We start from the raw sequence: 13,445 nt of genomic DNA, 5'->3' as shown, positions 1-13,445 counted from the left end.
TGCCTGCCTCTCTGCCTATTTGTGATCTCTGTCAAATAAATAAATAAAATCTTAAAAAATAAAACAAAAAAACCTTTATTTTTCAGGGCAAAACTGCCTTCAGTTCAAGTCATGATCCCTTAGTCCTGGGATCGAGTCCTGCATCAGGCTCCCTGCTCAGTGGGGAGTCTGCCTCTCCCTCTGTCTCTCACCCAGCTCATGTTCTCACTCTCTCTCTCAAATAAATGGATAAAAATCTTTTTTTTTTAAGATTTTATTTATTTATTTGACAGATCACAAGTAGGCAGAGAGGGAGGCAGAGAAAGACGAGGAGGCAGGCTGCCCGCTGAACAGAAAGCCCGATGCGAGGCTCGACCCCAGGACCCTGGGATCATGACCTTAGCTGAAGGCAGAAGCTTTTTTTTTTTTTTTTTTTTTAAGATTTTATTTATTTATTTGAGAGAGAGTGAGGGAGAGCATGAGAGGGGAGAAGGTCAGAGGGAGAAGCAGACTCCCCATGGAGCTGGGAGCCTGATGTGGGACTTGATCCTGGGACTCCAAAGGCAGTTGGTTGAGCGTCTGACTCTGGACCTCAGCTTAGGTCTTGATCTCAGGGTCATAAATTCAAGGCCCACACTGGGTTCACAACTGGACATGGAGCTTACTTTAAAAAACAAAACAAAACACTGTTTTTCAGGCAATAGAATTTTGTTTAACATCGAGTCAGAATATCTGATGGTCTGAATTATTGACATCTGTTTATTGTTAAGGCAACTCCTTTAAAAACCTAGCAAGTAAATTGTAAGGTCTGCAAATACTGTTTATGTCCAAAGTCATTTCTCTGCAGCAATAATATGTTTATATTGTGTTGAATTTGTTTGAAAGTAATGTTCCTTTTCGTGCATACACTGGCCTCTATCTCATATGGTTAGGTATGAAAGATAGGATAACAGGATTTTATCAGGTACTTAATTTTGGCTAGTAAATACTATAAATTAGTTGGAATCAAGAGCACATCTCCTTTCATTTTACCTTTACACTGAGTTGTCTTTCTCAAGCTCAGAGATTCTTAAGAGTGTAGAGGATGTGATTGACCATTCTCTCCCTCTATCATTTTCCAGAACAAAAAGTGGGCCAGGAGTGGGAAAGTGAGAGCTAGAGTTAGATCCCAGGTGTTCCGCCTTCTAGCTTCTACCTAGGCTGCTGATCTGCACTTCCCTGTTTCCCACAGGGCCTGCCTTATTATCCCAGCTTGGTGGACACCTTGCTGCCAGTGTGGGCTGCCCTTCCTCATGTTTGAGGGGCTGCGATGCCAGAGATTCAGGTCCTCATTGGTCCTTAGGCTTCCCACAGGTAACACAGCATTCTGGAGCACTTGCTGGGGCAGCATGTGCAAGAGCCCTGCAGCACTCTTCTCCCCAGGTTTCCAGCACCAAATGCCATTTCTGTGGTGATCCAACCAAGTCGCCTTCCAGGGGCCGGGGGAGCTGTATTCTGGAGGAGGGGTATGTTTGTGCAACACATGGCTGTGGATGGCCTGCCTGCCCTCCATCTGGCCAGCCATCCTTTGTCAGCCCTGGGAGGTGCTGCCTTACAGCACTAGTTCCGACATTGTTGTTTCTCATTCCTTACATTGATTTAAGTACCTAGTTGCTTGTTTCAAAAAACGACCAGTGGTGCTGGCTAGGGAATAAAAGGACCTGTCTTGCTCAGCTGTAATGAAGACATGATGCAGAAGACTAGGGCCCAGGAGCTGGGTGAAAACTCCATCTGAGCGCTTGTGGCCAGCACTGCTGTGTATTGTAGGTACTTAAGAAAAATTCAGTGAAAATAAGCATCATGTTCTGTTTCCTGATCAGTATAGACATATGATTTATAATTCTCCTGAAAGAGGTAACTGAAAATATTTCAAGGGAGGTAGGTGTTGTTTTTGCACAACAGAATTTTAAACCCACTCCCTTTACGGCAGAGCATGGACTGTGCTTTTTCCTGGGAAGCCAGCTTTTCCAATAGACAGGGAGGGGGCTTCCTGGCCAAGTCCAGGCTGGACTTGAGTCGTGGCTCTGTCACTTCTGTGTTATGTGTTCTGTGGCAGACTTTTTTTTTTTTAATAGCCGTTATTTTTTAAAAGATTTTGTTTATTTATTTGACAGACAGAGATCACAAGTAGGCAGCGAGGCAGGCAGAGAGATGGGGGGGGAAACAGGCTCCCCGCTGAGCAGAGAGCCCAACTCAAGCTCGATTCCAGGACCCTGGGATCATGACCTTAGCCGAAGGCAGAGGCTTTAACCCACTGAGCCACCCAGGCGCCCCTAGCCGTTATTTTTGAGAGTAGTGTTGAGTTCACAGCCAAGTCAAGCTGTAGGTGCAGAGATCTCCGAATGCCCCTGTCCCTCTTAGGCACAGCTGTTCCCACTGTCAGCATCCCACCTCTGACAGACACACCTTTGTTAAAGCCTGCTTTGACATGTCATCACCCAAAGTCTTGACAGACTTCTGAGCTGAATTTTTCCAATTTCAAGATGGAGATATGTGACAAGGTGGTTTTTAAATTTTTTATTAAATCCGTTTAGAAGCTAAGTTTATGGTAGCATTAAATGTCAGTGCTGGAAATTGTATCCAGCTACAGAAATATTTTTAGGAATGAAGACTGCAAGGCATTTCATTCACACGGAAGGAAGATGGGAAAATAAACTGGAGTCCCTTGTACAGCCCTGGTTCTTTACATCATGGCTTACCTCTGGATTTCTGGAGAGGTTCTCTGGCAGCAGGAGAGGTGAGCAGGGACCCACATCTACTGTGGAGGGCTCCCAGGGCTGCAGAGTACCTCCCGTGCCAAGGGCTGTTAGTGGCCTTGCTGTGTTTCTAGTCTGTCTTGCATACTCTTATCCTTTTAACATTTATTTATAAGCACACGAGGCAAAACAAAGTAATTTCTGTCAAGTCATTTATTCCATCTAAAATTATTAAGAAAAAAGTCTAAATGAGAATATACAGTAGAATAAATGAGAGAAGTGACTTCTTAAAATAGGTTTTGGTTGTATATGTATTTTCAGAATTGTAGCTTTCCTTCAAGGGGAAGAATCAGTTTGGTGCCCAGGGTAAAACATCCCCTGGCTCCTTCAGAAGGACCTGCTCTTGGTGCATCAGTCACGGGTGAATGCCGGGAGCAGACCCAGGACTCACACTCCTCTGTTTGCACGTGGCACACACCCTACAGGTGGAGTGTTCCTCACTGCCCTCCCCTCCCTTTTGCATTAACTACTCACGTTTGTGAAATTGAAATGAAAATGTCATACTTAGGGTTCTCAGAACCTCCTATATGCCACATTTAATATTACCAGCATGAATATTAGTGATCTTCTAATGTGTTCTGTTTGTGACCATAGTTGTAGCCTTCCGCTGCTGCCGTCTGTACAGAGCATTGCCTAATGAGGCAGTTCATGTTCTTTGATGTCAGTACCATGAGTTAAGTAAATGCTTAGCAGACATTCACAGTAGGTATTAGTTCCTGCTCTCAGCGCACATACAACCTGGAGAGAGAATTCGGAGATGAATGTGATCCAAACGTGTCTGTCCACTAGGAGCAGCCCATTCATGAGCAGGAATGGGGGTGGGAGGTGTATCTGGCAGAACCCACATGCCGCCTTGTCATTTTGCTCACTCCTTTACCAGTTCACAGGAGTTCACCTGAGGGTTTTGGCTTTCTTGTGTTTTGCTGCTTATTTGATAAATCACATGTTTGTGAAAGTTCTCTCTCATGTGAGCTGGGAGACTTGTCTTTACTGGGTAGGCTTTCTTTTCTTTTCTTTTCTTTTTTAAGATTTTATTTATTTATTTGACAGAGACACATTGAGAGACAGGACACAAGCACAGGGAGTGGGAGAGGGAGAAGCAGACTCCTTGCTGAGCAGGGAGCCTGATTTGGGGCTTGATCCCAGGACCCTGGGATCATGGCCTGAGCTGAAGGCAGACTCAGTAACCCACTGAGGCACCCAGGCGCACCTGCTGGGTAGGCTTTAAGTGTGCAGCAGAGGTTGCTTGGCAGGTGACTGAGAGGCTTTTAAACTTAATTCAAGAGACAAAAGTTCATGAGATGGTTCTTCTCGATAACAAAATAAGCATGAAAGAGATGAAAGGGTCAGAGGACTCAGCAGTTAGGTTGGAGCATGAGGGAATGGATTGGAAATTAGTGAGATTAATTCTCTATTAAAATTACCTCAAATTAGTAGGAGGCTTGCCAAAGGCAACTGAGTGAAATAAAATAGTTTTTGTAGCAACTCCGTTCTTTCTTTAACATCTGGCATTTATTTTTTTGCCATACTTCTGTTTTACTGTTAAATATTTTTCTTGAAATTGACTTTCAAACACAAATACACAGATTTAAGAAAAAAATTTGCCATAAACAGAAGGAAACTATATTAATACAAAGAAAAGCAAGCCATAATGATTAGATTCAAACTGATACTTAGCCTCTTCTTTCTTTGTTAAAAATAGTAACGTGATTAACCCCATTCAACTTAATAGCCTGAAACTAAAAACCTTTCCTATGGTACAATGTGGAGGGTTGAAAGGGCATGAGTGCCTCCCTGGGCCGTCAGTGTTTTCATGTGTTTAGCCAGTGGTGAGTGGTGAGAACAGGGACATTGTGAGGGCAGATAAGTGGTGCTGGGAAGGACCTGGCCTGGGGCAAATTCTCATCACACCAGGCGGGGTCCTGATGTGACTCTGGCAGCACCTGTGGAGGCTGATAAGACACCACTTCAAAAACCTGGGAGTGCAAAGCTGCCAAGAGCATCCTGGCTGTCCTCACCTGCTGTTCTTGGCATTCGCCTCCCTGTCCCCCAGCACAGTCATGTGCTGCCTGGTGTGTGTGGCACCTGCTCCTCCTTGCTGAAATGTACCATCTAGCACTTAATCGTGTGGGGTTGGCACAGTGACTCTCTGGGCTGATGGAGAGAGGATGTGCCGGGGGACTCTAGGGACAGGCCACTGTTGGATGAGGTTTCGTGAGTTCAGTGAGGTGATGCACTGCCTGACTCGCAGAAGTACCAGAAAATACTGTCTTTGGGGATAGTGCTTGGTATTTTATGCTCCACCAATTTATGTGTGAGTAGAAGGTAATCTTAACTCTCTTCTGATATAAATGACTGTCTAGAAGTTGCAAAACTAGAGCAGAGAATTCCTGTGCATCTGATAATTTTTTAACATTGTTTTAATATCTAAATAATCATTAATGACTCTTTGGGGGTTTTTGCTTTGTTTTAAAGGATTTAGCTGGTGGAGAATGGGGGAGATAGAAGGAACATACAGAGTCCTGCAGACTCCGGGGACACGCTTGGGCAGCCCGACCCCCACAGGGGTGAGCACCCTCGAGCCTGGGCAGACACTCTCAGTAACAGCGGCACGGGCGTCAGCTAGAATGCAGGAGAAGCACCTTCACATCCGAGTGAAGCTGCTGGACAACACCGTGGAAATATTTGACATTGAGGTAAGAAGTGTAATGTTTGGAAGAATATTTCCTTACACTTTCTGAAGGTCAAGTATTATTCACCATATTCCATGTTGCTGATCAGACTTTGACTTTGCCTATTTAACAAGCTGACCACGAATGGCTTTAGTAGCACTAAGATCCTTGGAAACAGTGCGTCTGAGCTTCTCCTTTTATTTGGAAAGTGGTATTCTCCTGTCTCTCCTTAAAAATTCTGATGCAGGGGCGCCTGGGTGGCTCAGTGTGTTAAGCCACTGCCTTCAGCTCAGGTCATGATCTCAGGGTCCTGGGATCGAGTCCCATGTCGGGGTCTCTGCTCAGCAGGGAGCCTGCTTCCCTTCCTCTCTCTCTGCCTGCCTCTCTGCCTACTTGTGATCTCTCTCTGTCAAATAAATAAATAAAATCTTTAAAAAAAAATTAAAAAAATTCTGATGCATTGGTGCCTCGGTGGCTTGGTTGGTTAAACGTCCAACTCGAGATTTTTCCGCTCAGGTCATGATCTCGGTGTCCTGAAATTAAGCCCGGGTCAGGCTCTGTGCTCAATGGGGGTGTGCTTCTCTCCCTCTGTTCTTTTTCCCACCATCACATGTGCACACACATCACTCTCTCACTCTCTCTAAAATAAAGTAAATCTTAAAAAAAAATAAATATTTTTTAAAAATTAAAAGAAAATTCTGATACAACATGGCCTTTCCATTCTTCTTCTGAAAGGCTGGCTGAATGCTATAGAGCACAAACCAGACCAAGACGGCCTCTGCCCCATTCTGCCTGGGCCCAGGGGGCAGTTAGCCTCCAGTAGGTTAGCTCCTCATCATAGCCCACCTTCTTGGAGTGAGAGGCCTGAGCACTCGGGATGGCCATGAGGAGGACTGAGCATTCACCATGCAGGGAACCTGGCATGTAGCATGGGATTTTTCTGTATCAGCAGTAATAGCATTTTTATTTTGAAAATTCCCTAATACATTGCACTGGTGATGTTGGCAAAACCAGTTGAATATAACAAAAATGTGTAACTGTATATAAGTGTATATATATTTAAAGAATATTTTTAGAGCCATATAATACTTTAGAAAGCACTGATTTTCTAAATGGCATTACAATGAGTATGATTTTTTAAAATTACTTATTTTATTTTATATGTAATGCATGAATATGTTCTCTCTGTTCTAATATTTTCATATTGGTTTAAAGTATCTTTAGAAGTTTTTTCTGCTCTTGATGTCATAAAAGGAAGGACCAGAGAATGAATTTAAACTTTAGCAAGAGGTTTATTTGTGCTTAGGATGTCCATCAAGAAGTCAGGATGCTACATAGAAAATGAGATTATTGAGGTAGAGTCCAGGCTCTGAGGAACCTAAAGGAAACCTCTAGGCTCTGGTGGTGCCTAATTGCAAAATACATTGCATGGGAAGAGGGAAGGAGGGGGCAAGAGAGTGACCCATGGGGCAGTGGGGAGGGGACCAGCTGGAGGTCAGGGCTGTCCTCCAATTGTCTTGCCTCGGGCCCCAGGCACACCAGCCTCTCTCGCCTCTCTTGCCTGAGTGTTTGATGGCAAGTATCTAGTGCATAGACTCATAGTATCTGAACTCAGGGAACCCTGAATGCTTCTTTTGAGGTCTTATTTGAGGAGGAAATCAAATACCATTTCATCAGGGCAGTAGTAATTAAAACTGGTAGGACCTGTCTGTCCCAACTTCCCAAGTCATTCATGTTTAGCCATAGGCAGCCTCTGCCAGGAAGGTAGTCCAAAAAAGGCAACCTTTGAACCCTGGAGAGCTAGTGGTTGGCCGTTGGCTCTCTTTGGCAGCATTTCCTAACTCCGCTTGGTACTCTTTGATGAATCACCTGCAGGAAAGGGGTTGAAGATCTGGGAGATTAGTTGGGGTCCCAAATCTCTTCCAGCCAGGTGCTTGCAAGAGTTTCCACCATGTAGACATCCTTGATAAACACACCCACTGCAGTTTAGGTTCATAAAAATTTCAAAATTTTTTAAAAGAAAGGAAAGGAGGGGTGAGAGAGGAGAAAAGAACAGGAAGAACTGGACTATTTTAAAACTTTTTTTCAAAGCCTCTTTTTTTGTCCTGCTTAATGGTCTTTATCCACCAGCACTAGGACCAAGAAAGAAGAAAGCATACATTTATTGTTGAGTCATAAATAAGAGGTGATGCTTCTCTAAGATACACCCTATTATAATACTAAGAGTCTGGGTCACTTTATACATCAGGAACTCAGAAGTGACATTTTGTAAAGGTTTCAATATATTTAAAGCTTCTCAAAGTTGAGATTGTTGTATCCAGGAGGAAGAATCTCCTTGGCCCTTCTGGGTTCTTGTCGCTGGATGAAGAATCAGATTGTCGTGAGACAGATTAACTGACATAACTGACATAAATCAGACATAACAATACATGTATAGGGAATCCACAGATAAGGAAATTGCAAACACAGGCAACGTGATGCTTATATGAGCACAGGAGAGGGGCTGGGGCAGGGGCACAAAGGAGAGAGGGATCATTAGCAGGGGTGAGGGGGAAGAGGTCTGGGAACAGGGGTTGCTTATCATGTAGAGAAGAGTCTCAGGTGAAAAGGAGTGTTAATAGCTCTCTTTCTGGTATGCACCGGCAGTTAAGGGGGTTATAAAGAGCTTTTCCTGAATCTGCTGGGTTTGGATTGCCTTTAACTAAAAATAATGTTCATGCCACAGTGGCCCATCTGGGGTGGCCTGGTCTTGGCCCTTGTAGTGCTTCTGTTAATCAGGTATAACCATCATACTCATTTCCATGCAGGTGTGTTATTTTGATAAGCCTGGCAGAGTCAGAAATTAAAGAATCACATTGCTGCCACATACCCCGAGTTGGGTGGGCTGCTTCGTGAATTGTATTACCCACCAATGCATACCTTTCAGGAAGAGTTAAAATTCAGTTTATTTTTGTAAGTTTTTTGTATTCAGCTTCAAAATACCCTGTCTTCTATAATTATATCAATTGGTTTTTGTAAGTAACCACTCCAAACCTAGTAACTTAAAACAACAAATTCTGAATGCATGTTTGAGTATTGGCTTGAGAGACTCTTCTGGTCTGGGCTGGCCTAGAGAGGCTAGTGGTCTAGGATGACATGTCCATGTTTCGAACCCCAGCTAGAACCTCTTTCCATGTGGAATGTCACCATCCAGGGAGCTAGCTGTGCCTTACCTGCATGGTGACAGAAATGTTCTCAGGAGTGCAAGCTGTTTAACTGATCATAGCAAACCATCAGGCAAGCCCCTTTTCCGGGAGCACGAAGCAATAGGGCTACCTTGATGGAGGAGTGCCAAGGAATTTGTGGCCATTCTTTAGAGTTTACCACAACAGCTGTTGCCAATAGATGGGGAATGTAGTCTCTGGAAAGACTACTGTCTCTGTGAAGCTCTAATATCTCCTGTTAGTGGGCTAGTCTCCTTTGCCAGGCAACACGCTTTGTGGGGCCTGCCCCAAAGCAAGCCACCTGGCCTTCTCTGGGGGGATGTGCTTCCCCTATAGCCCTCCATGAGAGGCTGGCCCAAGAAGGTAGGTTTGCCCTGATCCTTTCTCCCCAGTGTCTCCCATGAGCCATGGCTCCAAAGATTTAAAATATCCAGAGATAGAAGCTGGTTGCCCTGGATGCCCCTTAGTGATCCACCACCACTTGTCCTCTGACCTCTGGTAACTGAAGGGACCTGAGTTCCCACCTCAGTGAGTCACACATGGAAGCTGCACCAGGTAAGCTGTTGCACAAAGGAAACTATTTACTCCAAATAAGGAGATCCCAGGGAATACGTTCCAGAGCCGTGACTCCCTGAGCAAGGGTGGATGGAGTCCTTGTGTTTAGGGTTAGGATGAATCCTCAGAAAGAGGAGCCTTGTCACTATATATAGAGGTGGGCACAAGGTCACGCGTGCGCCTCGAGGAAAGACTAGTGATCCTCTTTGGGCAGAGGTCTTAGTGTCATAATGAGGTCAGGGTATCGGTTGGCCATTCCGAGGTCCATGTGCACAGGCATGAGTCCTTGAGTCAGGGGCGGAGCCACTGGCCCCGGGTGGTCCAAGCAGTTGTTATTGCCCAGGGTAGGGGGCGGCAGGCAGGGAGCAATTTTAGCATCCTTCATGGGATGCTTTACCTGTTGGGTTTTGGCCCGAGTTAAGAGATCAGCTGGAAAGAAGAGCTTCAGGGAAAACATGGGTTTGAAGGTCAGTGGGTACAAGCAGGTGGGCAGTAAATGTCAGGTCTTGGGGTCTAATTGGTGACACTGGCACACTCCGCCCTTTATATCTGAACTAAGAGACACAGGTTGTGGTCTGGTGGTGTTGGCTGTTGTGGGGTGGTGCACACTTGAGGTGTGGGGCAGTAGGCATGCAGAGCACCGAGACCGCAGGCCAGGTCTCTGTGGGCAGCACAGAAGGCAAGTCTCCATGAAGACACTCCCTCTCCCAGAGCTCCACTGCGGTCTCCTCCCAGGAGACGAGACTTTGTTTGATGCACTGTTCAGTCCTCGGCCTTGCTCTGTAAATATGTGTTAAATGGAGGAAATAAAAAGGTAGATGGGGTTAACATCCTTTCTTCGAGCGTGTTTTGAATTTCTCCCTCTAGAGGACAGTTTTCTGACCTTAGATTCAAGTGTGTGGCTTTGTTTGTTTGGGGGTTTGGGCATCTACACCCAGACGATGGTCTGCTTACTTGGTTTGTTTTTACTTCAGTCTTGGCAGCAGTGTCTGTGGACTTGGTGGCTTGATGCACTGACACAACCTTGGAAAACACTGGCTTCTGCACATAGATGGTCACAAATCACTGGCATTGTATAGAATCCCTGGTTGCTATTGAAGGGACTTTCTTAACTGAGGGAAGAATTTGACATTTAGTTATTTTTGAAATGCTTACATCTTGCTTCAGTGAAAATACAGGGCCTGAAGACTTCCCTGTTGGTGTTCACGCCTCTTTCTGTGCAGAGGGTGTTGTTTCATGTTGGTCTTCAACAAGTAGGACAGCCTTGGCCATCCTCATTGTATTTGCTTCAGAAAGGTGAGCTACAAGCCCATAGTTTTATTTCCATTGCCCATCTCCCAGAGCTTGACATCAGTGCTCACCACCTCATTAATGGTACATGTTTCAGGTGCTTGCTAACATGACTACAGAGGAGCTCTGGGAGCTCACTGGGTGTGGGCGGGTTTTGCTCCAGATTTTGCTCCAGTTCCTTCTTTCTAAGGCCAGATCACACAGATTGTCTAATTCTTGCTGCCCATGAGTCAGCAGGGCTTAAAGCCAGAAGCAAGGGTCTGCTGTTTTCCAAACAAGATTTAATGGTGTTGAAGTCGAGCCGAAACTCTTGAGCACCCCTGAGATAAAATTCACACACCATACAATTCACCCATTTGAGGTGTACATCTCTGCAAGTTCTTGTATGTCCACAGACAGTAGTCAATTTGAACATATCTTTGTTGCCTTGAAAAGAAACGTGGGCACCTGGCTGGCTCACTTCATAGAGTGTGCAACCCTTTTTCTTGAGAGAACGTGCACTTACATGTGCACTAGCACACACGGTGAGGGGAGGGGCAGAGCGAGAGACCTTCCAGCAGACGCCTGGCTGAGCCTGAGGCGGGGCTCCATGACCCAGTATCATGGCCTGAGCCGAAATCAAGAGTCAGATGCTAGGGCCCTGGGTGGCTCTGTCCGCTGGCTCAGATCGTGATCTCAGGGTCCTGGGATTGATCCCCTTGTGGACTCCACAGTGGGCAGGGAGTCTGCTTGAAAATTCCCTCCCAGTGCACCTTCCCCTCAAGTCCCCCGTGTGTGTGTGTGTGTGTGTGTGTGTGCACGCGCACACTTGTGCACACCCTCTCTCTCTAAAATCAATAAATTAGGGGTATCTGTGTGGCTCAGTGGTGAAGCGTCTGCTTTCAGTTCAGGTCATGATCTCCGGGTCCTGGGATTGAGCCCTCTGTTGGGCTCCCTGCTCAGCAGGGAGCCTGCTTCTCCCTCTCTGGCTCCCCCTGTTTGCGCTTTCTCTTTGTCAAATGAATAAATAAAATCTATAAAAATTAAGAACAAATAAATAAAAGAGTTAGACACTTAAGCCACCCAGGCATCCTGAGCGTGCAGCTTTTGATTTCAGAGCCATGAGATCAAGCCCTGTATCAGGCTTCCCACTGCGCATGGAGCCTGCTTAAGGTTCTTTCTCCCTCTCCCTCTGCCCACCCCACCAAAACTTGCTCTCTCTCTCTTACCCTTCCTCTCAAAAAAAGGAAACCTTGCAGGCTTGCACCATCACTTACCTGCCCTGTCCCCTCTCCCTTTAGTGCAAGCAAGCAGGAATGTACTTCTGCCTCTGTAGGCCACATGGCTCTGGACATTTCGTCTGCATGGGGTTGTACGTGGTCTTTTGTGACTGGCTTCTTTCACTGAGCATCATGTTTTAGGGGTTGATCCCTGCTGTAGAATGCATCATGAGTCTCTCTTTTTTGTGCCCAAATAATACTCCGGTGTATGGATAGGCCACATTTTGTTTATTCAGCCATCAGCTAATGGGTGCTCCACCATTTGGCCGTTACGAGTAATACTGTTGTAAACATTCACACACACGTTTGTGTGGATATATGTCTGTTGCTCTTGAGTATATACTGAGGAGTGGAATTGCTGAGTCAAATGGCAACTGCTCAGTTATTTGAGGAACTGCCAGACCGTTTTCCAGAGTGTCTGGCTTCACATCCCTCCAGCGGGGCCTGAGATCTCCATTCTGTCTGTGTTCTCACCTATACTTGTGTTATCTGGCTTTCTAATTCTACTCAGCAAGCATGACGTGGCAGCTCATTATGGTTTGAGGTGAAATTCTAAGTTACTTTTAATGGCTAAAGAAGGGCAGGTTTTGGGGGTGCCTGGTGGCTCAGTCATTAAGCATCTGCCTTCAGCTCAGGTCATGATCCCAGGTTCTGGGATCGAGCTCCACATCGGGCTCCCTGCTCAGGAGGAAGCCTGCTTCTCCCTCTCCTACTCCCCCTGCTTGTGTTCCCTCTAGCTGTGTTTCCATTAAATAAATAAATGAAATCTTAAAAGGGGGGGGCAGGTTTTGAACCCAAAATATAAGAATTGTGCCACTAAACATTCAGGTTGGTTCCTTGGGGAGATCATGAGTAGTTATGAGGCTAACCCATCACAGAACCCAGGTACGCCTGTGGGATGACCCTTCCTACATGCCAGGCTCATGGAGGCCGCTGAGAGAGCACAGCTGAGGGCCTGCCATGGCATACCTGAGGGGACGGAGCCGGCCCAGAGCAGAAGTTTCAGGTTTCCTTCAGCATCTCGTTGTGAATTTATAGAATGAGGAACTTTTATTGACACTGTACTTTAAGTTACTTATCTCATTTGTAAGTAACAGCTACCAGTACCCTTGATTCCCTGTGTCCACATAAATCACTTGCTGCCACCAACTTAGACTTACCCGGACTTTGTAAGATGGGTGACATACACTTTGTGGGTCTTTATGTTGATAACTAATGAAGTTAGAATACTTTCTGTGTGGAGGGTGTTTATCCGGTGGTATGGGGAAGGGAGAGAGGCCTGCACAGCAAAGAATGGGGAGCCATCTGCCTCGGCTTCAGTTGTGTCTCATTTCAAGTGACATTCGACATTTACTGATGGGGGTTTTAGCTACCTGTAGTCCAGTCACTGGCCACTTTTTTTTTTTTATCTAGTAAAGTCTTGATTTGTTTTTAGTTGATTAAATGAATTTTGTGGTTTTGAAAATAGAAATCTGGCCATAGCTGTAGAAAGTCTTTTTTTTTTCTGAACCGTAAAAGAAACCATCTGGAAGCCATGAGACAGCTTGTCTTGTCCTGTGTGCCGAGTCACAGGATAGATGTGCTCTCCTTCCATGACATGCTAAGTGTGCAAGGCATGTAAACATCATTCCTGGTGCAGTACAGGGAGAGGCCTTCTCCTAGACTTCAGAGCAAGTTTTCTAGAACAGATAC

At 45.6% G+C, this 13,445-nt stretch overlaps 1 protein-coding gene across 8 annotated transcripts in view; it reads left to right on the top strand.

Annotated features, from left to right (window-relative positions):
• Positions 1-13,445, top strand: part of FARP2 (FERM, ARH/RhoGEF and pleckstrin domain protein 2) — a 112,038-nt gene that overhangs the window by 8,324 nt on the left and 90,269 nt on the right. For all 8 annotated transcript variants that reach the window (XR_006602532.1, XM_045066860.1, XM_045066865.1 and 5 more), the window contains exon 2: positions 5,250-5,470. Coding sequence is in view for 7 of the 8 variants with exons in the window: in XM_045066860.1 (XP_044922795.1) it covers positions 5,267-5,470 (204 nt within the window). In the remaining variant the exon portion in view is untranslated. The remainder of the gene's footprint in view (positions 1-5,249; positions 5,471-13,445) is intronic.

This window comes from Mustela putorius, unplaced genomic scaffold (genome assembly GCF_011764305.1).
Source record: "Mustela putorius furo isolate JIRA1106 unplaced genomic scaffold, ASM1176430v1.1 tig00003869_pilon_pilon_pilon, whole genome shotgun sequence".
Taxonomy (NCBI): Eukaryota; Metazoa; Chordata; class Mammalia; order Carnivora; family Mustelidae; genus Mustela; species Mustela putorius.
This window is presented reverse-complemented; position numbering and strand designations above follow the sequence as displayed.